At 35.3% G+C, this 22,712-nt stretch overlaps 1 protein-coding gene across 3 annotated transcripts in view; it reads left to right on the forward strand.

Moving 5' to 3' along the window:
• Nucleotides 1–544: 544 nt before the first annotated feature.
• FSTL5 (follistatin like 5) overlaps nt 545–22,712 on the forward strand; it is a gene marked incomplete at both ends in the record, with an annotated part of 572,330 nt that continues 550,162 nt past the window's right edge. For all 3 annotated transcript variants that reach the window (XM_080915373.1, XM_080915374.1, XM_080915375.1), the window contains one exon: nt 545–670. In XM_080915373.1, coding sequence (XP_080771499.1) covers nt 545–670 — 126 coding nt within the window. The remainder of the gene's footprint in view (nt 671–22,712) is intronic.

Raw genomic sequence — 22,712 nt, forward strand, 5'->3', positions numbered from 1 at the left:
AAAGGAAAATACCTTTGTACTCGAAACAGAAGCCTGCCGTATGTTCGGAAGGTGGTTGATGTTTATCTGAATATTTTATGCTATTTTGTATCTTCTCTGCTTCTTCTTAAAAATAGAATACTATAAATATCAAAGAACACTAGTAAACTTATCTACCATCAGCACACTATTGTGTGTCTTCTTAAATAATATTAAGTAACTTATTAAGACTGATGTATGTAAGTTATACCAAACTATATTGTTTGTCCCATAGAAAAATACCTTATAAAATTCTACAAGTTCTTGGCAGAGAATTGAAATTGAATAGGGTTTTAAATATTTATTCATCAAATGTATTTAATGAGAGTTCAAGTTTATAAGTTTATTGACAATTGTATTATGTACAAATCTTTAGAGTAGTAGTCATGGACAAAAGGTAGTCAGCTCTGATTCAATGTGTGATAGTTTCTCAATGATAACAAAGTTTTCAATGTACTTATTTATCATATAACATATTTTCTCTGATTCTCAAAATTCTAATTTTGGCAGGTGAAAATCAGTAAAGATGTTTAAGTTCTGGTCAGCCAATTTGATTCTTGGATTCATCTTTCTGGCATCTGAAGGGAGGCCAACAAAAGAATCAGGATATGGACTTAAATCCTATCAACCTCTCACAAGATTACGGCATAAGGTATAGTCAAATTTTCAGTCTGCTCAAAGTTGCTCCTATTTGTTAACTAATAGATTAGATGTAAGTTTACTATTTAATTAGAGACACTCACTTTTGAACATACTTTCAATGATATTCATTTTGTATTATAAATGGGGAAATAACAGCAATTCAAAGACTAGACTTTGGTGAATAAAATACTGTTTTTATGAAGAAAAATCTGAATAGAAAGCATACTGACCTAGGTAGATTAGTGGTTAAGAGTGCATATTGCTGTTACATAGAACCTGGGTTTTGATTTTAGTTAATTGGCCAGCTCACCAGCACATGACACTCCAGTTCCAGGGGACCTAGCATCCTATTCTGGATTCCATGGCACTTGTACATAAATGTCTATAAACCTACAGGCTCACACATTTATATGCACATAATTAAAAAAATAAAATCATTCATTGAAAGCATGCTATTAAAGTAACCCCTGAGTATTAGTAATGATTTTTATACTAAGATTTAAGCCTAAACTAGTCAATTTCTAATACTTGCAAAAAATTTTAGAGTATTTTAAACCACAAAATTTTAGTGTTTATAAATTTCTACAAAGATATATATGCACACACATACATATTGGCAATGGAGAAATTCAGCTCATATAGAAATTATAAAATGTTTTCATTAACTCAAAAACCATTAAATTTAGGTTTCTTAACAGAGAAATTATTGGTGTTTTGAAGTAAATACTTTTTCATATACTAACTTTTCAACTTTAAAATGAACAACAATTTGTTTTATGACATCATATATCTAGTATATATTAATTTTGGTGTGATTCCTTGCTTTAATGTTATATTCTGAGGTCAGAAAAACACATTTTCGCATTTCCTGGTTCTATGTAAATATGAGACACTGACAGACTAAATTTGTGGTAGAGAATTGGTGGGTAAAACACTTAATTTTACTCTACTGGTTTTCCACAAAATACATGACCACAGGTTTGTGCATCAGTGTAAACATTTTTTTGAGAAAATTTGTAGTTAAATTTACATGTTAAATATTAATATATTTTAGGCAATTTAAAATATTTTTAAAAAAATTATAATTAAATAAAATAATGTTGAGAAGAATATAAAAATCTCAAGAATTGCTATATGTTAATATCTGTAACATTGCATTGCTACTTCTATATCACTAGAAATAATATATGATTGTGGATATATGAAACACTGTGCACTGGTGTTCTGTTCAGGAATTTTTTTGCTATACCATGTGTTTGAGGTTCTTCCCCAATCTTTCTTCTATTAGTTTCATTTTATTGGGTTTTATGTGGAGGTCTTTGACCACTTGGTCTTGAAATTTTTAGAAGAATATAAGAATGGATCAATTAGCATTCTTCTTTTATCTGCTGACTGATAGTTAAGTCAGCATCATTTGGTGAAAATGCTGTCTTTTTTCCACTGGATGGTTCTGATGTTTTTGTCAAAGATCAATTGACCATAGGTGTGTAGGTTCATTTCTGGGTCTTCAATTCTATTCTATTTATCTACCTACTTATCTCTGTATCAATACCATAAATTTTTTTTATTATAATTGCTCTGTAATACAGCTTGAGTCTAAGGATTATATTTTCTCCAGAAGTTCTTTTATGGTTGAGAATAGTTTTCCTAGCCTGGGTTTTTTGTTATTCCAAATGAATTTGCAAATTGCTCTTTCCAACTCTATGAAGAATTGAGTTAGAATTTTGATGGATATAGCATTGAATTTGTAGATTGTTTTTGGCAAGTAGGCTATTTTTACTATATTAATTCTGCCAATCCATGAGCAAGGGAGGTTTTTGTTATCCTCTGAGATCTTCTTTGTATTCTTTCTCCAAAGACTTAAAGTTTTTGTCATACAGATCTTTCACTTTCTTATTTAGAGTCACAACAGAGTATTTTATATTATTTGTTCCAATTGTGAAGGGTGCCATTTCTCTAATTTCTTCCTTAGCTTGTTTATTCTTTGAATAGTGGAAGGCTACTGATTTGTTTGAGTTAATATTATATCCAGCCACTTTGCTGAAGTTGTTTATCAGCTCTAAGAGTTTTCTGGTTGTATTTTTTGGGGGTCAGTATAGTATACTATGAAATCTTCTGCAAATACTGGTATTTTGACTTTTTTCTTTTTAATTTGTATCCCGTTGACCTGCTTATGTTGTCTAATTGCTCTGGCTAGGACTTGAGTACTATATTGACTAGCTAAGGAGAGAGTGGATAGGCTTGTCTAATCCCTGATTTTAGTGGGATTGCTTCAGGTTTCTCTCCTTTTAGTTCTATGTTGGCTACTGGTTTGCTGTATGTTGCTTTTACTATGTTTAGATATGGAACTTAATTTCCTGATCTTTCCAAGGCTTTTAACATGAAGGAATATTGAATTTTGACAAATGCTTTCCCAGAGATAATCATGTTGATTTTTTCTTTGAGTTTGTTTATATAGTAGATTATGTTGATGAATTTCTATATATTGAAGCATCAGTGCATGCCTGGGATAAAGTTTACATGATCATGATAAATGATTGATTTTTTTTGTGTTCTTGAATTTGGTTTGTGAGAATTATATTGAGTATTTTTACATTGATGTTTATGAGGGATATTTGTCTGAAATTTTCTTTTTTTGTTGTGTATTTGTGTGCTTTAGTTATAAATATAAATGTAGCATAAAAGAACAAACTGGATAGTGCTTCTTTTATTTCTAGTTTGTAGACTAGTTTGAAGAGTATTGGTATTCAGTCTTCTTTGAAGGTCTGATTATACATGAAGAAACCCATGGCTGCAGGTGCATATGTAGCAGAGGATAACATTGTCTGGCATCAATGGACAAAAGGCTTTTGGTCCAGTGAAAGCTCATTTTTCCAGTGTAAGGGAATGCCAAGTTGCTGAGGTGATAGAGAGTGGTTGGGAGAGGAAGCCCCTTCATGGAGGCAAGGAGATTGGGATGGTGCATATGTGTGGGGTGAAGAGGATAACATTTGAAATGTAAATACAGAGAATATCCAGTATTAGAGAGAGAGAGAGAGAGAGAGAGAGAGAGACAGAGAGAGACAGAGAGAGACAGAGAGAGAAAGAGAATTCTGCACTTAATCAGGACCTGAGCTTTTTTTGGGGAGGGGCTTTTAATGACTGCTTTTATTTCTTTAGGGGTTAAGAGATTGTTTAGAAGGTTTATTTGATCCAAATTTAACTCTGGTAACTAGTATCTGTCTAGATAAAATTTCATTTCATCCAGATTTTCCAGTTTCTTTGAGTAGAATTTGATGATTTTTTAAAAAAATTTCCACAGTTTCTGTTGTTATATCTCTCCTTTTATTTCTGATTTTGTTAATTTGGATATTGTTGCTGTGCCCGTTGGTTTTTCTGGTTAAGGGTTTATCTATCTTGTTGAAATTTTCAATGAACCAACTTATGGTTTTGTTGATTCTTTGTATAATTCTTTTGGTTTCAACTAGGTTAATTTGAGCCCTGAGTTTGGTTATTTCTGGCTGTCTACTCTTCCTGTATGTATTTGCTTTACTTTGTTCTAGAGCTTTCAGATGTGCTATCAAACTGTTAGTGTTTGCTTTCTCCTGTTTCTCTTGGAGGCAGTAAGAGCTATGAGTTTTCCTGTTCGCACTGCTTTCATTGTGTCCCATAAGTTTTATTATGTTGTGCCTTCATTTTTATTAAATTCTAAAAAGTATTTAATTTCTTTCTTATGTTTTTCTTGACCAAATTGTTATTGAATAGAACATTATTCATTTTTTATGTGTATGAGAGCTTTCTGATTTTGTTGAAGACCAGCCTTAGTCCATGCATGGGATTATTTAATTCTTGTATCTGGTGAGGCCTGTTTTGTGGCAGATTTTATGGTCTGTTTTGGAGAAGGTACCATGAGGACAAATGGCAACAAATAGGTTGGGAAAAGATCCTCACCAATCCTATACCAGACAGAGGGCTAGTATCTAGAAAATACAAAGAACTCAAGAAGGTAAACTCCAGAGAATCAAATGCCCTTGTTAAAAAAAAAAATGTGGGACAAAGCTAATCAAAGAATTCCCAACTAAGAATGAATGGCTGAAAAGCACCTAAAGAAATGTTCAATATTTTTAGTCATCAAGGATGTGCAAATCAAAGCAAGCCTGAGATTCCCCCTCGCACCAGTCAGAATGACTAAGATCAAAAACTCAGGTGACAGCAGATGCTGGCAAGGATATGAAAAAAGAGGAGCACTCCTCCATTGTTTGTGGAATTGCAAGCTGGTACTATCACTCTAGAAATTATTCTGGTGGTTTCTCAGAAGATTGGTCATTGTAGTAGCTGAGGATCCAGCTATACCACTCCAGGGCATATACCCAAAAGATGTTCCAACATATAACTGTTACACAAACTCCACTATGTTTATACCATCATTATTTACAATATCCAGATGCTGGAACCCAGATGTCCTTCGCCAGAGGAATGAATACAGAAAATATGGTACTTTTAGACAATGGAGTTCTACTCAGCTATTCGAAACACTGACTTCATAAAATTCTTAGCCAAAAGGATGAAGCTAGAAAATAGCATCCTCTTGCAGCTAACCTTCTGACTGAACACAGGGGCATCTGTGAGGGGATAGAGGAAGAACTGAAGGAGCTGACATATTTTACAACCCCATGGGAAGAACAAAATTATTAAGTAACCAAACCCACCATAGCCCCAGAGACTAAAACACCAACCAATGACTTCACTTGGAGCGACCCACAAATCCAGGTGCATATGCAGCAGAGGATGGCATTTTCTGGAAGGCTCATACTCCCTGTGTAGGGGAATGCCAAGGCACTGAGGTGGGAGTGGGAGGTTGGGAGAGGGAGCACCTTCATGGAGACAAAGTGAGGGGAGGGGGCATTGGGGATAACTTCTAAAGTGTAAATACAGACAATAGTCAATAAAAAATAAACAAATAAAATGTAGAAATACAAAAAAAAAAAAAGAAAATAGCATCCTAAGGGAGGTAACTAATTCACAAATGAACACACATTGTATGCACCCACTGATAATTGGATATTAGCCCAAACTTTCAGAATACCCAAGACAAAAATCCAGAGAGTACATGAAGCTCAAGATGAAGGAATAACAAAGTGTGGATGCTTCATCCTTCTTAGAAGGGGGAACAAAATACTCACAGGCACAAATACAGAGACAAAGTGTGGAACAGAGACAGAAAGGCAATCCAGATTGTGCCCCACCTGGGGATCCATTCCATACACAGTGAACAAACCCAGACATTGGGTATGCTGACAGGAGCCTGATATAGCTGTCTACTGATAGGCTTTTTCAGAGCCTGACAAATATAGCTGCAGTACTTGTAGACAACTATTGGACTTTGAACAGGATCTGCAATGGAAGAGTTAGAGAAAGGACTGAATATGCTGAAGGGGTTTGCAACCCTACAGGAAGAACAAGAATATCAACCATCCAGACACCTCAAAGAACCCAGAGACTAAACCACCAACAAAAGAGTACACCTGGAGGGACCTGTAGATTCATTTGCATATGTAACCGAGGATGGCCATTTCTGACATCAATGGGAGTAAAGGCCCTTGGTCCTGAGAAGGCTCAATGCCCCAGTGTAGAAAAATGCCAAAGCAGAGAGGTAGGAGAGAATTGGTGGATGGGTGTGGGAGCAATCTCACAGAGGCAGGGGGAGGGGAGGAAATGAAGAGATTCTGCAGGGGGAAATGTGAAATAGGATAACATGTAAAATGTTAATAAATAAAGAAAATATCTAATTCTAAAAAAAGCCACAGGGCAGAAATTATCATCACATTACATCGTTTTAAACAGTTTTTTGTGGCTCTTGGATTAAACTACCAAAGACACCTTGTGAAGATTTGTATGTATGCTAGCTTGCATGCGCTTATGTGTATGTGTGTGTGTGTGTGTGTGTGTGTGTGTGTGTGTGTGAGAGAGAGAGAGAGAGAGAGAGAGAGAGAGAGAGAGAGAGAGAGAGAGAGAGAGAGGGAGGGAGGGAGAGAGAGAGAGTGAGAGGGAGAGAGGGAGGAAGGGAGGAAGAAGGGGGAGATTTAAGATGAGTAAAAAAGTTAACTGAGAAAGCAATGGGAAACGAGGTACTAAAAATTATCTTTTCATAGTCTTCACTTCAGTGTCTGCCTCCAGTTTCTAGTCCTTAGTTTCTGTCATGAGTTTCACTAGGAGAACTTGCAATTGGCACAAGCAAGTCTAATAACACCCATGTTGCCTTTGGTCATGCTGCCAATCAGAGCAATAAAGCAAATAAAGACAATGTTCATTTTGAGACAAAAATAGGACTAATTTGTCAGTACGTGTTGAAATGATACAGATATGAAGAAATGCATACATATTTCATCATCTGCAGCTGTATGTATCCAAAAATGTCATTAAAATTCATTTGTCTGCTTCTTGCAGTAAAAATGAGTAACAATAAACTTGCCATGCTAATTATAGAAATCTTAATTATACTCTACAAATATATGTCTGAGGAAGAGCTGATTGTGTGTTTTACTAATGTGTTTATCCCAATACGTTTATGCAACTTCATCTGAGGCAATTCATTAGCACTCAGGAACTGTAAATGCAACCACTAAATCTAAACCTACCAAGTTCTGCTTTCATTTGTTACGTTTTAAAACTTACACACAGTGTGATATTGCACAAGCTGCTTCCCTATAAATTTTCACTTGATGGTCGTGTACCCTGGAACACAAGACAGCTTTTCCTGCTTACTTGAATGGTATTATACAATGTCAGAGAGGTAAGGTAGCTTTCATGTGAGCAAGAGACTGCAACAGCCATTATCAATAGGACAGGGAGAATAAGAAGGTAGGGTAGAGGATGGGAGGTTCACCCTAAGTTTATAGGTAATGATCACAAAGTAGCATGATTCTGACCAGAAAGAGAACTATCTGCCTTTTTTGATTGTATCTTTGCTCCCTACAAGCAAATCAACTGTATTTTCTTTTTTTTATGTATAATTGGATATTCTCTGTATTTTCATTTCAGATGTTATCCCCTTTCCATCAATCACACCATCCCTCCTCCTCCCATTGCCTCCATGAAGGTGCTCCCCCTTCCAACTTCCCTCTCCTACCTCAGTGCCTTGGCATTTCCCTACACTAGCTCAAAGTTCTCTCCTCTCCTTGATGCCAGAGAGTGGTATCTACTGCTGCATATGTACCTGGGTTCATGGGTGTCTCTAAAACAGCTCACTCGTTGGTGTTTTAGTCCCTGGGAGCTGTGGTGTTTTGTGTGTGTTGGGAGGTGTTGCTGTTGTTGTTGATATTTTTCTGAATTGAGTATCTTCTGATAGTGGCTTTACTGGTTCAGGTGAGATTTAAACAGAGGTTTACTAGGAATAATAGAAATCATCTGGAATATAGATAATCTCGTTATCAAAAATCTGAATCTTAGTGATACTACAATAATTATCGACCACCATAAGCAATGTAAAGAAATTCTAAATTTTGAGACATTGGTAACACTGGTGAATTAATGTAATTTAAATAGTGTCACCACCCATAACTGTGTCAGTAGATATTCATTATTGTGGAGCTGCCACTCCACTTAATTCCTCATGTCAGGTTATTAAATTTTATGGTCATTCCCATGAATGACACAGATTTATTATTATTTTATAGATAAGAAAATATGATTTCATGGATTTAGAATTTGTGTATTGTAAGGTCATTTACAATTATAAAGTGGTATTTTAAAATAGAGTCTAAAAATGGTTATACAAATTAAAAATAAGCGTTTTCATAGACATTTCCATTCTGCGGTATGCATTTACAACTTTGTCTACATTTTCATATTTGTGAAATTTAAAAATGGGCTTATATATTTTCTTGTATTGATTTATTTTGTTTTAATATGTGAGTGTTTGGGATGCATGCATTTATGCTCCTCCCTTGCATGTTTGGCACCATGGGGCTCAGGAGAAGATATTGGACCCTCTAGAACCAGAGACACAGATGGCTATAAACCACTATGTAGGCAACTTAGAATAGAATCTGAGTTGTTTACAAGAGCAACAAGTCCTTATAACTGCTGAGATTTCTCTGCATCCCGTTAGGTATTTATCTCTGTTACTCTTTTTTTGTCAGACAAAACTTTCCTCTACTCCTTCACTTCTTCCCCAAGTGCTCTTGCATGGTAAGCATGTCAACTACTTTGCTTGGTTATATTATAATGATCAATTTAGGTAAAAAATGACAGGGTAGTTGCACCAAAGCTATGTGAGTTCAAAAAGCCTTGCCTACTATCCTGACAACTGATTGTCCTTGACATTCTACAGTGCTGGGGTGGTTTAACCTTCTCATGACAACCTTGAAACAGATGAAATAATCAAGCAGAAAGAGGACAGAAACACCAGAGACATACAGCTCTTTCCTAGACAGGTTACAAATATTTTAGACTTATCAGTCCTTTGATCTTTCCATCGCATGAATGTCTAGGACATTTTAACTCTGTAGAGTGGAAAGCAGCAGTGGTCTTTTATTGGCCACTAAATAAAGTCTTATCTCATCACTTAATAGACTCTCTGTAGTCACTTGACCTCTGCCAGCAAGTTAAAGAAACTTATTGTCGAGAAAATCTGGTAATATTGTGGCCTGTAAGATAGGAAAAGAAGAGCATGTCATGTAGTTGAGTGAATATTTTATAACAACTGAAAAATCTCCCAGAATTCTCTTTTTCCATATGGCATGGAAAGTGGTAACTATTTAATAATAAAGCCTGTCCCCAAAAACATAGTAAATGATATATATGGTTAATTAAACATCATGGCACAAGAATGGAGGATTCTTTTATGTTGAATCATTGAATTTGGGGTCCATTGTTATTTCCATGTGCTCCCAGCTCACAGATAAAGACACAAACTAGAACTCCTTCCTGTGCTTACTATACATAAACACTCTGAGATCTCTCTCTCTCTCTCATACTCTCTCTCTCTCTCTCTCTCTCTCTCTCTCTCTCTCTCTCTCTCTCTCTCTCTCTCAGAGGGGGCTCCTTGTTTCATTTTTATTTTTGAATTTTCCTGGTATTCATTTGTCCCTTGTTTTTCTCCTACTGATAATCACTCAGCTATAATTTCTCACAATAAGTTACCCTTCTGTCATTTGGATAACCTGTTGTGTGCATGCACTGACATTTCCAAATATTAACAAGCACCATGCTTGTCTGCTTGTTAATCTTTGCCCCTTCTCTTCTTCCAATGCTGATCACAATGCTACTGGCATATAGACAACTGTATGAGGACAGTGGAGTTCTTGGAGTGTATCTAATGGGACCACTTAAAGCCCTTGAAGTGTTTGTATCTCTCTTTGAGAAGAGTGTCAAGTCCAGCTAACCTAGCAAACTGAAGTTGATCTATGATATGTTTTTTTCTGAAATTCAAGTACTTGTCTGTGAGGATCATTGTGTGAATGAAGCAGAGTGTGAGAAATGTAATCATTCATAAGTGTGCAGTTGTTCACAATGACCCAATACAATTCAAAGTACTGATTTCTCAGATATGACTTTCTTTTCTGTTCTGGTTTTTTCTTTTTCTTTTCTTTTTTTTTTTTTGTATTAACACTGATAGATTTGGTACAAGGGAAAGCAGCAGGAAGAATTGCAGGGAGAGATAAATATTAAAGGAACCTGAGACTCCAGTGCTCAGAGGCAGGGACCCTTAAACAACCCAAGATTCTTATTTCCTAACAGGAAGACTGATGGCAAGTCCTAGAAATTACCATGTTGCTAGCAGTGAGTTTCAGAGAGATCATTAAAATGCTTAAAGTGTTTTGTCTGAGGTCAAGATACAATTTTTGACTACCCCTTGAAAGAAAATCTGTCAGTAAAGCCAAAAGGTATTCAAAAGTTACTGTGAGTAATTTGTGATCTAAATGTAAAAAGGCATTCTATTTAAAATGTATGGATACATTTACTTCATGCATATTAAGAAGGTTGAATATGACTAAATTACAGATTTGTTTTAAATTAATACTTTGCATTTGAAAAATAAGGATCATTTAAAAATACCCCCGAAGGAAATTAACCCCAATATTAATTAATGCTGACTCTACCAAATCTTCTGATTGTGCAAGAACTGATTAGTGAATTGTACAAGTAAAGTAAAATAATAAATGTGTAATCTTTATTAACAAAAGGTACGCATCTAGGAAATACCATGAGTTTTCACAAAAATTAATGTTTTATATAGAACAAGCAGATTGCTTTGAGTTCTAGGCCACCCTGGAATACAAAATGACTTTAAGGCCATATTGAGCTACAGTTTGAAATTTTTGTCAAGCTCATAATTGAGAAAGATTTTTCATTATTTAAAAGACCATGGCATCACTGACTCAGCTAAGTGCCCTGCAAAATGTGGGCCAGACATGCTGAGCAACTTGGGGATCTGATGTACGATGCCCTGGACATACCAATAGTATTAATGCATTTCTATTTATTTATGATGGGTAGAGCAAAAGAGTTCCCACCACACAAACATAGACATAAAACATATACAAAAATATATACAAAAATAATGAATATGTGAGTAATGGTATCTTTAACTAAGTAGCAATGATTGTTTTACCATATGTATATATATATATATATATATATATATATATATATATATATATATGTGTGTGTGTGTGTGTGTGTGTGTGTGTGTGTGTGTGTGTGTGTGTGTGTGTGTGAAATACCTAGTCATGGTCCTTAAGTGCACAAAGTTTTTTATCAAAAATGCCAGTTAAAATGAAGAAAAGAACATTTAAAATAGAAATCTTTTAAGAGATATGTTCTGCTTGGATTACTGATAGGTTTGGATACTTTTGAGTCATACTAATCTCACGAAAAACAATGAATAAAGATGACATTGCTGAATTCTTTTGAGATCCTTGGTTCTCTTTGTCTTCCAAACACTGGGAGACCAGAGATAGATGGACTAAGCTTTATTTAGTGAGTAAATCTGAATTCTGTCAATAATCAGCAAAAGTCTGAGATTTTTATTAATCATCTTTATAGCTAATGATATGTTTTAGAATGCAGAGATTCATGAGTAATAATTAAATTCATAATCATCAGCATTGGAACCTAAGCACAATCCAGTGATCATAACAATAATAGTAGACATGCTATCAACATTTGGACTATATTATGATTTCATACCATATGATGATCCACAGTGTTGTTATGACAGATTTTGAGGTGGGAAATGAATGAGTAATTAAAGAGACTTCAAGGAAACCCACAGCATTCACTGAGTTTGTAAACACAGTCATGAAGTTCTAATCAGTCTGCATTGTAATGTCTTCAACAGACCTATGGTTTCTTTTCTGGGTTTCTCATTTCTTTATATACATGCTGATTATGTAATCTAGAATAAATGAAGATCAGTCTATGACTCAGGTCATAATATTTGTAGGAACACAAAAATCTATGTTTAGATTGTCTTCTAATGTATATTAAGAATGCTACCTTAAAACAAGTCAGAAGTAATACTTAATACATCTGTTTAAATTAAGTGCTGTGTGAGCAAAGTTGACTTAAAAAACAATCGTATGTCTCCAGCTTCATTCTCTCTCCTACCCAGTAAAATCACTTTAAAATCTTTAAGAAAATGACTTGTGTTAACATTTTGAAGTGTTATTACTTCTAACCAAAGTTCAGTTGTTCCTCTGGCTAATATTACTCTGCCTAAGCCAAAACAGCACAGAGATATGAATTTTCAAGATAAAGCTCTTTGATAGAAAAATCATGTATCGTATACATTTATGCAAAAAGTGCTTAAGATCTGTACATTTATCTTTGTTTCTTAAAATAAAGTAGTTAAAAAAATAAGAAAAATCATCTTTTGTCCTTTAGGAATGAATTTTTAAGTTAGTAGGTGTTTTGTAGAATGGGGCATCTCTTACCTCTGATCTCACATTAGAATATGCTATTTAAAGCTTTAAAAATATGTGACTTGAAAAACAGTGTTTCCTTTGAATAATTCAATGATTGACATGAACGAAGTGTGACAAATTATCATTCTATTTATTCCAAATTACTATGAAACTAAAAATGTAGTCAAATGAAATAAAGTACTTTGCACATTACACTTAAACTTGCTTGCTAGGATACCAGTATATTCTATTATGTATATGTTTGGGGGCAATATAAGACTTCTGTTCCACATAAATTTGTATTTTTCTAAACACCCTAGGTACAATTCTGTTTCTTCATAATTATATGTACTTTTATGTATAGTGTATGGTACTTTCTGTCTTTACCAGCAGAGTTTATTCACACCTTTTTTTGGTCGGAAATATGATGCCAAACCACATTGGAAACTCAATACATCTGAGTCTTTTTAATTGATCACATTTTACTACCACATATTTAGAAAACAATAAATTAAAAAGAGTGTGTTTGTGTGTATGTGTATGTGTGTGTGTAGAAAATATAAGAAAGAAGGATGTTGATGTAAACAAAGTAAAGACATATATATCTTAACTTTAAAATTAATATAGTTTCAAAGTTTCAATTTGGCATTTGCAGTTGTTACTTCAAAACTTAAATAAATTATATATTATTCACTGCATATTTAATTCCTTAAAATTACATTGTGAAGTCTATTAAGAAATGTTCTACATTACAAATGGGAATAAACCTCTTAATTTATGAGCTTTAAATTTAGCATGTTCAAATATTAAAAACTTGGTAGAATATGAACAATTGAAAGGGTAATGTACTTTTACTTCCTATTTTTCAGAATTAATTGTTCATGGTTTGGAGCTATAGCAATAGATAGAAAGCATCTTGTTTTCTGTAGTGTAACTTCTTGAGTTCTTTATATATTTTGGATATTAGCCCTCTAACAAATGTAGGGTTAGTGAAGATATTTTCCTGATCTGTAGGTTGCAGTTTTGTCTTATTGACGCTGTTCTTTGCCTTACAGAGCATTTTGATTTCATAAGGTTTCATTTATCAATTGTTTTTTATTAGATACTCTCTGTATTTATATTTGAAATGGTATTCCCTTTTCCCACCCCCCCCCACTCCTGTCTCCTCCTTCACTCGTCTTGGTGCAGGTGCACTGGCTCCTAATCACCTTCTCCACCCCCACTGCCTTGGCATTCCCCTACATTGGGAAAAATGTGCCCTCCCTGGACCAAAGGACTCTTCTCACATTGATGCCAGACACTGCAATCTTCAGCTACATATGCAACTAGATCAATAGGTCTCTCAATGTGTGCTCAATGGTTGGTGCTTTAGTCCATGAGAGGGTTTGGTTGTTTGATAACATTGTTCTCATTAGATTGCAATCCCATTCAGCTCCTTCAGTCCTTCCTTTACCACCTTCACTGGGATCCCCTTGTTCAGTCTTAAAGTGAACTGCTAGCATGCTCAGCTTTATCACTATGACTCTGGCAAAGACCCTGAGGTGGCATCTCTATCTGGTTCCTGCAAGTAAGTACTTTTTGACATTAGCAATAGTGCTTCAGTTTGGTGGCTGCATATGGGGTGGATCCCCGGGAAGAGAGTCTCTGAGTGATATTTTCTTCAGTCCATGTTCCTCTATTTGACCTTGTTTTTCCTCCCTTTAGTGTTTTGTTCTCCCTTCTAAGAAGGACTGAAGCATCCCCATTGCAGCCTTTCTTTTTTTTTGAGTTTCATAAGGTCTGTGAATTGTTTCTTGGGCATTGTTGATCTTACAGCCTGAGCCATTGGTGATCATTCAGGAAATGTTCCTATATGACAATGTGTTCGAGGTTATTTCCCACTTTCTCTTCTATTAGATTCAGTGTATCTGGTTTTGATCCTCTTGGATTCCATGGTGATAAATTTACATGGTGATAAATATGGATCAATTTGTAGTCTTCAATACGCTAACTGCCAATTAGACCATCTCCATTTCTTAAAGATTCTTTCCTTTTTCCCCACTGTATGGTTTTATCTTTTTCAAAAATCAAGTGACCATAGGCATGTGGATTTATTTCTGGGTCTTCTATTTCACTGATAGTCCTGTCAGTCTCTATACAAATGCCATGAAGTTTTTATTACTATTGCTTTGTAGTAAGTCTTGATGGCCTTGGAAGTGATGTCTCCCAAAAGTTTGGTCATTGTTGAAAACTCTTTTCACTATCCTTGAATATTTGTTCTTCCATATGAAGTAGAGAATTGATCTTTCTATCTCTGTGAAGAATTGACTTGGAAATTTGATGGGGAGTAGAATTTGTAGATTGCTTTTGGTAAGTTTGCCATTTTCACTATGTTAATCCTACCAACCCAAAAGCATGGAAGATATTTTTATCATGAGATTTTCTTTGATTTCTTTCTTCAGGAACTTGATAGTCTTGTCATACAGATCTGACACTTGCTTAATTAGAGTTACAACAAGATAATTTATAATATTTGTGTGTATTGTAAAGGGTGCTGTTTCCCTGGTTTTTTTCTCAGCCCATTTATCCTTTGTATAGAGAAAGGCTACTGATTTGTTTGAGTTAATTTTCTATCCAGCCACTTTCCTGAACTTGTTTATCAGCTGTAAGTGTTAGACTCCAGGAAACCAAATAACACAGTTAAAAAATCAGCTGCAGAGAAAAAAAAAATATCAGTAGAAGAGTCTTGAATGTCCAAAAAGCACCTAAAGAAATGTTCAATATTCTTAGTCATCAAGGAAATGCACATCTGAATGACCCTAAAATTTCACTTTACATCAATCAGAATGTCTAAGATAAAATCTCAAGATATAGAAAATGCTGATGAGGATGCGGATAAGGAAGAACATTCCTCCATTCCTGGTATGATTGCAACGTGTTATTACTACCCTGAAAATCAATCTTTAGGCTGCTTAGAATATTGTAAAAGTTCTACCCACAGACCCAGTTCCACAGAATATATCTTGGGAATATATGTGAAAGATGTTTCACCATACCACAAGGTCAAGTGCTCCACTATGTTCATAGCAGCCTTATTTGTAATATCTGGAATTTAGAAACAACTTATATGTCCCTCAACTAAAAATTGGATACAGAAAATGTGCCTCATTTATAATGGAATATTATTCAGCTATAAAAAATGACAATCACAGATTTTGCAGACAAATGAATGTAACTAGAAAATATCATCCAGCACGAGGGAACCTAGTCCCAAAATGACATTCATGGTATATACGCACTGATAAGTGGATAGTTCAAAAAGTTCAGAATACCTCTGATAAAACTCACGGACCATATGTAGCTTAACAAGAAAGAACAACCTAGTGTTGATTCTTTAGCCCCACTTAGAAGGGCCAAGAAAATAATTATGAGAGGCAGAGGGAGGGAGCAATGTTGCGGGCAGAGCAGCAGGGAAAGAAAAATAAGGCATAAGATCAGGTATTGGTAGAGACAGAAGAGAAGCTCAGAGGGCTAAAAGAATGAATAGAAATATGCAGTAGTGTAGGGTGGGAGTATAGGAACAATTAGAAAGTTCCAGACACTAGAGATATGAGAGGTTACCAAGACCCAGTGTGGAAGACATTAGTTGAAGTGCTAAACAGTGGAAAGATGGAACCTGAAGAGACGACCTCCAGCAGAGAAAAATGACTCCCACTGAGGGATGGAACCACCCACCCATCTCAAAATTTTTGGCCCAGGATCATTCTTGTTCAAATGAAACACAGGGACCATCTATGGATCACAGACTGCAAGAAAAGCAATCCAGATACAGCCCCAACCTGGAATCCATTCCATGGCCAGGAACCAAACCCAGACACTACTACTACTGTCATGTTGTGCTTTCAGAGCACTCAGATGCCTATCAGCACCTGACTGAGACAGATGCAGATACTTATATCCAACCACTGGACTGAGCCTGGACTCCTATGGAAAAGTTAGGGGAAGGTCTGAAGGAGTTGAAAGAGTTTGAACCCCATAGAATGGGCAACGATATCAACTAACTCTAGGGCTCCCAGAGACCAAACCAGCAACTAAACAGTATACATGTACAGGTCCATGGCTCCAGCTACATATGTAGTAGAGGATTGCCTTATATGGCATCAATGAAAGGGAAGACCCCAGGTTCTCTGGAGGACTAATGCTCTAGTGTAGGGGGGAGCTAGAAGGATGAGATGAGAGTGACAAAGTGGGTGAACAAATGGGGAGGTAAAAGGGGAGGGGAACGGGATAGGGGATTTTTAGAGGGAAGACCAATTGGAAACAAGGACAACATTTGAAATGTAAGTAAGTAAAATAACCAATAAAATAAATAGACAACACATTAAAATAAAAAAATCACCACAAAAAAATCAAGAACAAAGTTAGATTTTGTTAAATTATGATGGTCATTTGTAGAACTAATTTCCTGTTCCAGATCTTTTTGTAAGTATTGAACTATGACTTCCTTTCCATCCCCTTCTGTGAGGTAAGAATCAAATTTCATTCTTGTTGATTTTGAGGAATTTATATTTTTAATGAATCATCAATTTTTTTCTATTTTTTTTTTCTGCATCTGACATATATTTGGTAGCAACTACCTGGACCCCTTAAAACTCCCAGGGACTAATCCACCAACCAAAGAGCCTATGTGGGCCTGGGCTGTAGTCCCTGCTACATATGTAGCAAAGGACTGCCATGACTGACCTCAGTAGGAGGGGTTGTGCTTGGTCCTATGAAGGCTTGATGCTCCGTAGAAGGAGGATGCTATAGGGATGAGATGAGAGTGAGTGTGTGGGTGTGGGAGCATCCTTTTAGCAGTGAAGGAAAGGAAGAATTGGTGGGGAATAAATGGAGAGGGACCAGGGAGATGGAAATTTGTGATGTAAATTAAAATTGATTAATAAAAAAGAAAATTATGAAAGAAAGCATTTGCATGCCTATTTAAGTATATATATAAATTGCTGTCTCATTCACACACACATAAACACACACATGCACACAATGTAATCAAGAAAATAGAGGCCAGGGAAATCACATACTTTATTGAATGTGACATAAGGAGGTGCTGTACACATGACATTAGAATGCATGTTTCTCAACTTTCTCTTGTGTGCAACATTTTAGCCTCCACCAAACATTGTTCTGGCATGAATCCTTTTACCAATGAAAGGTACATTTATTTATAACTGCAACACATATTTGTTAGGAGCCTAATAAACTCATAGCATTGAACAAAAGAATTCATAGTGGATTCCCGAGAACATACCCTAATCCATCATATGATTGTAGTGAATATCTCAAATGAATTGACAGAAAACATGGTTGAATGAAAATATGATTCAATATATATTGAAATGTATAATAAGAAAAGTGTCTCTTAGGGGATCCCACAAAAAGTTTATTTTATAGTAAACTGTCTGCAGGAAATTAATGAGGCAATTAGCTGTACAAACAGGGTTAGATTAAAGGTGTTATGCTGAAGGATTCTGACTAAAGATATATTTATCAGCTGTGTGAATTATGCACAAGGCTCTCTTCACCTAAGGTGCTGTCAGACATTATGATAAAGATGTCTAATAAGAAATGTCTATTTCAATAGGCAGTCAGTCTAAAGTTTACTCAAAAAATCTTACAAGTATTATTTGTTTCTCTTTGCTTTTTATCAGTATTTTAGTAACAGATTTTTATTATTAGGGGCATTGTAGTTTGAACAATCAAAGGATGTAACAGTACATACATTCCCATATGTTTTCATTGCTGCATAGATGGCCTTTCTCTTTTATCTGGCCTGCATATCGCATTTGTTACAATCATCAAGTGATGCTTGATTATCATCCAAAGCCCACAGTTTGCAAAATAATTTATTTTTGGCTTTGGCTTGAAACTGAGACTTTGATAAATGAAAGGTAGCATAAATAGCATATTTCAATAACCAAAACCTCTGCACTATGTTCAGTCACCCATTTTGGATAGCAATGCTTTCACAATTTTACTTCCATATAAATTGAATCACACAGTAATTAGGCTAAACATATTGGCTTCTTTCACATGGTGATGTGCATTCAAGGCTTAATCAAATAATATTCTATAGTCTGCATGGAAAATTTACAAATGCATTCACCACACTTTGTTGGTTCAGTTCATGAAGTGTGTCTATATGTGTGCAACATTTTATTGGTTCAGTTCATGAAGTGTGTGTGTGTGCGTGTGTGTGTGTGTGTGTGTGTGTGTGTGTGTGTGTGTGTGTGTGTGTGTGAAAAATATTTGGTGTCTTTGCCTAAATTTTATTGTTTTCATTTATGCAGATGTCAATTTGTTTGGAAATGATTTAATGTATTATTTCTGTGCACAATCATTGTATTGCTTTTATTTTCTTATCCAAGATCTTGTATTAATTTGACAACTGTCATGTGTTTTAATGGTGTGATGTCAGACCTGAATAGCTAAACTGGTGACAGTGACCTGCTAGGTTCATTAAATCCCCACAATTAACAGAAAGAAGACTATGAGAAAGACAACGACAACATAAGGAAATAATAAGTATCACTTAACAAGAGAATATTAGAAGCACTTGTGGGAGAAATTAACAATAGATTCAGAACTTTATGTCCCTCCATTTGCCTAAAAATTTCATGATGCTATTGTTTATAATAGCTGAGCAGTACTCCATTGTGTAAATGTATCATATTTTTTGTATCCATTCCTCTGTTGAAGGACATCTGGGTTCTTTTCTGCCTCTGGTTATTTTAATAAGGCTGCTATGAACATAGTAGAGCATGATTTCCAGAGTGGCTGTATCAGCCTCCCATCCCACCAACAATGGAGGAGTGCTTCTCGTTTTTTTGAAAAAAAAGGATATTCTTTGTTTTTATATTCCAAATGTTAATCTCTTTCTCCCCAATTCCATCCCCACTCTTCCTGCTTCCCTGAAGGTGGTCTCACTCCCAACCACCCTCTCCACCCTAGTGCCTTGGCATTCCACTACTCTCAGAAAATGTGCCTTCACTTGACCTAAGTCCTTTTCTTCCAATGATGCCAGACAATGAATGCCATCCTCTGCTACATATGCATCTGGACCCATGGGTCTCTGCATGTGTACTCATTGGTGAGTGTTTTAATACCTGGAAGCTCTGGAGGGTTTGGTTGACTGGTTTTTCTTCTTATGAGGTCGCAATTCCTTTCAGCTCCTTCAGACCCTTCTCTACCTCCTTCATTGGGGTCTCCGTGTTCAATCCAGTGGTTAGCTGCAAGCATTGTCAGTCAACTCTGTTTTTATGACTCTGGCAGAGCCTCTTCAGGGTATCCATATCTGTCTCTTGACAGTAAGCACTTCTCGGCAGCAGCAGTAGTGCTCAAGTTTGGTGGCTGCATATGAAGTGGATCCCCAGGTTAGGCAGTCAGGGATTGATCTTTTCTTCAATAATTGCTCCTTTATTAGTCCCAGTATTACCTCCTGAGAGTGTTTTGGTCTCTCTTCTAAGAAGGACTGAGGCATCTGCATTCTGGCCTTCCCTTCTTTTTGAGCTTCATAAGAACTGTGAATTGTTGCTTGTGTATTCTGAGTTTTTTGGTTTAGAATTCATTTTCATTTTTTTACATCTACACATTCACTTAGTCCAGCACCATTTATAAAGGATGCTTTCATTTTTCCATTGTATGGTTTTGGGTTATTTATCAAAATCAACTTCCCAACAGTACATAGGTCTACATCTTGGTCTTGGATTCAATACCATGCATCAATGTGTTTTTTTCTGGATCATGCAGTTTTATTACATTGCTATGTATTACACTTGAGGACAGGTATGGTGACTCTTCCCAAAGTCCTTTTATTTTTCATGATTGCTTTGTCTATCCTGGTTTTTTTGTTTTTCCATATGAAGTTGATACTTTCTCTTTCTATCTCTGTGAAGGATTGTGTTGGAATTTTAATGGGGATTGCGTTGAATCTGTAGACTGATTTTGTAGATGGACATTTTCACTATGTTAGTCCAATCTATTCATGAGCATAGGAGATATTTCCATATTCTGACATCTTTTTCAATTTCTTTCTATAGGGACTTGAAATTCTTATACCAATCTTTCACTCTCTTGGTTAGAGTTATATTACAATATCTTATATCATTTGTGGGTATTGTAAAGAGTGTTGTTTCCCTAATTTCTTTCTGGGACTGTTTATCACTTGTCTAAAAGAAGGATACTGATTTCTTCCCATTTCATTTAGCTCAATCTGAATTCTACCTCACAGATATGTTTAGGGGCTTGTTTCCTAGATGCTGCTTCATCCTGCCAGGATGATATTCAATATAAATCACTACCACATTGGCAAACACTGAAAAAGTACAACATCAAAACCAATTTCAAGAAAAATTATTAATAACGGACAGCTCTTTTCAACTCACTTTAAAAAAGAATAAAAATGTGTGCTCAATGATCAGTCCTAGGTTTGTTCCAAGCTCTCTAAAAAGTAAAAGAAGCAGTTAAAATGAGTATAAACTTTCATACTAAAAATCTCTTTTCTATAAAATAATTTCAAAATTAAAAAATTGGTGTTTATGTAAAAATAGGCATATTTAAAGGAAAATTCAGAAGAATCTTCTATAATATTAGGTAGAATTTAGAAATCAAGAAAGTACATGTCTGAATTGTCTTATTTATACTTCTTTTCTAAAATCTGTTTCATTGTAAGCAAAATCATGAGTTGGTTTATGGAGTCCACAAGTAAACCACTTGTCAGGTTTACTCAAAAGTACTAGTACTGTGAACCACGTGTTACACAGAATCTGGCTTATCTGAGGATATATCACACGGAAAAATTATTTTTTTCCTTGTAGAACACCTTCCTATCTTTCCCTCCTTTAGAGATTTGAGGAATTGCTTGAGTAGGAAATAGAATCTAGAGTTCTAAAGTGTTGAGCTTCTTTCCTATCTCTTGTTCTCCTTACTTTTCCACATACATTGCTCCTGGCTAAAACTGTCATTCAAAACTTCAGAACACATGTAAAATGTAAACAATGCCTTATTAGGGTTGTCTTAAGCCATTAACAGATGCTAGGGTGTATGTATCATCATAATCTAACAAGAGCAGTAACATATCAGTGGGTTCTTGGTAGATTATCCAATTGCAAGTTGAACTGAATATGTCTCAGTGATACAGACATTTAAGTGTGATTCTGTTGTGTGTTTGGGTTTGTATGTGTTTGTGTGTGTGTGTGTGTGTGTGTGTGTGTGTGTGTGTGTGTGTGTGTGTACATCAGTGCATAGATGACAGTACTGTGATCCTGACTTACCCACTACTACTTCATGTGTCATGCTTTATACTAACAAAAGTAACAATAGAAACTGAGAAGTTTGCTTAAGATATTTTAACAATGATCTGCAAAAGAGAATATTAATGGAATATTTAATATATACCTATAGAAATTTTCCAAATTACCAGTAATTCTCATGCCTTCTATAAAAGCTGGCACAAATAATTTTGGAGCATTAATGAGCTTTATTTGGAGGCAGAGCTTTTCTGTTTAGGTTTCTTTGTCCATTACATATAACTCAGGTTTTAAATCTTATTCGTTATATGAAAAGTATCCTCATCATTACGTCTAATTGGAAATATTTTTATCAGTCTTAGTGACTATAATTCAGGTTCTATCTTCTATAGACAGTTTCAGAAAATTATAAACCAATTAATCACCAAATGTGCTTTTGTAAAGCTTAATTTCATTAACTGAGGTAGATTTTTACTGCCTCAATTAAGGAAGCTACTGTTGCCATATTGTGCGTAGACAGACTTTGAATTTGAATGTCGTTCCATTCATAAGATTTTTTATTCAAACTTTGCTTGACCAGCTTCCTTCATTTTGAAATATAGTAGTGTTGACTAAAATGGATGTAAACATCAGAGCTCTACAAAATCAGAATAGTTTCAAAATGAGTATAGTGTGTGTTTAACTGCAAATGCACTCCAATTGTGTATATTGATGAATTAAGATTTTATGGATATGAATATTCATTTTCAAATGATTAACAAGGTGTTACTTTCAAATATTGAAACATTCTTCACCACATTCACAAGGTCCATCTTAATACTGAAAAGTTATTTGCCCACTGAAGTTTAAACAGGCTGACAAATATATTTGACTCAATTTTATA

Source organism: Micromys minutus (genome assembly GCF_963924665.1).
Source record: "Micromys minutus genome assembly, chromosome: 4".
Classification (NCBI taxonomy): Eukaryota; Metazoa; Chordata; class Mammalia; order Rodentia; family Muridae; genus Micromys; species Micromys minutus.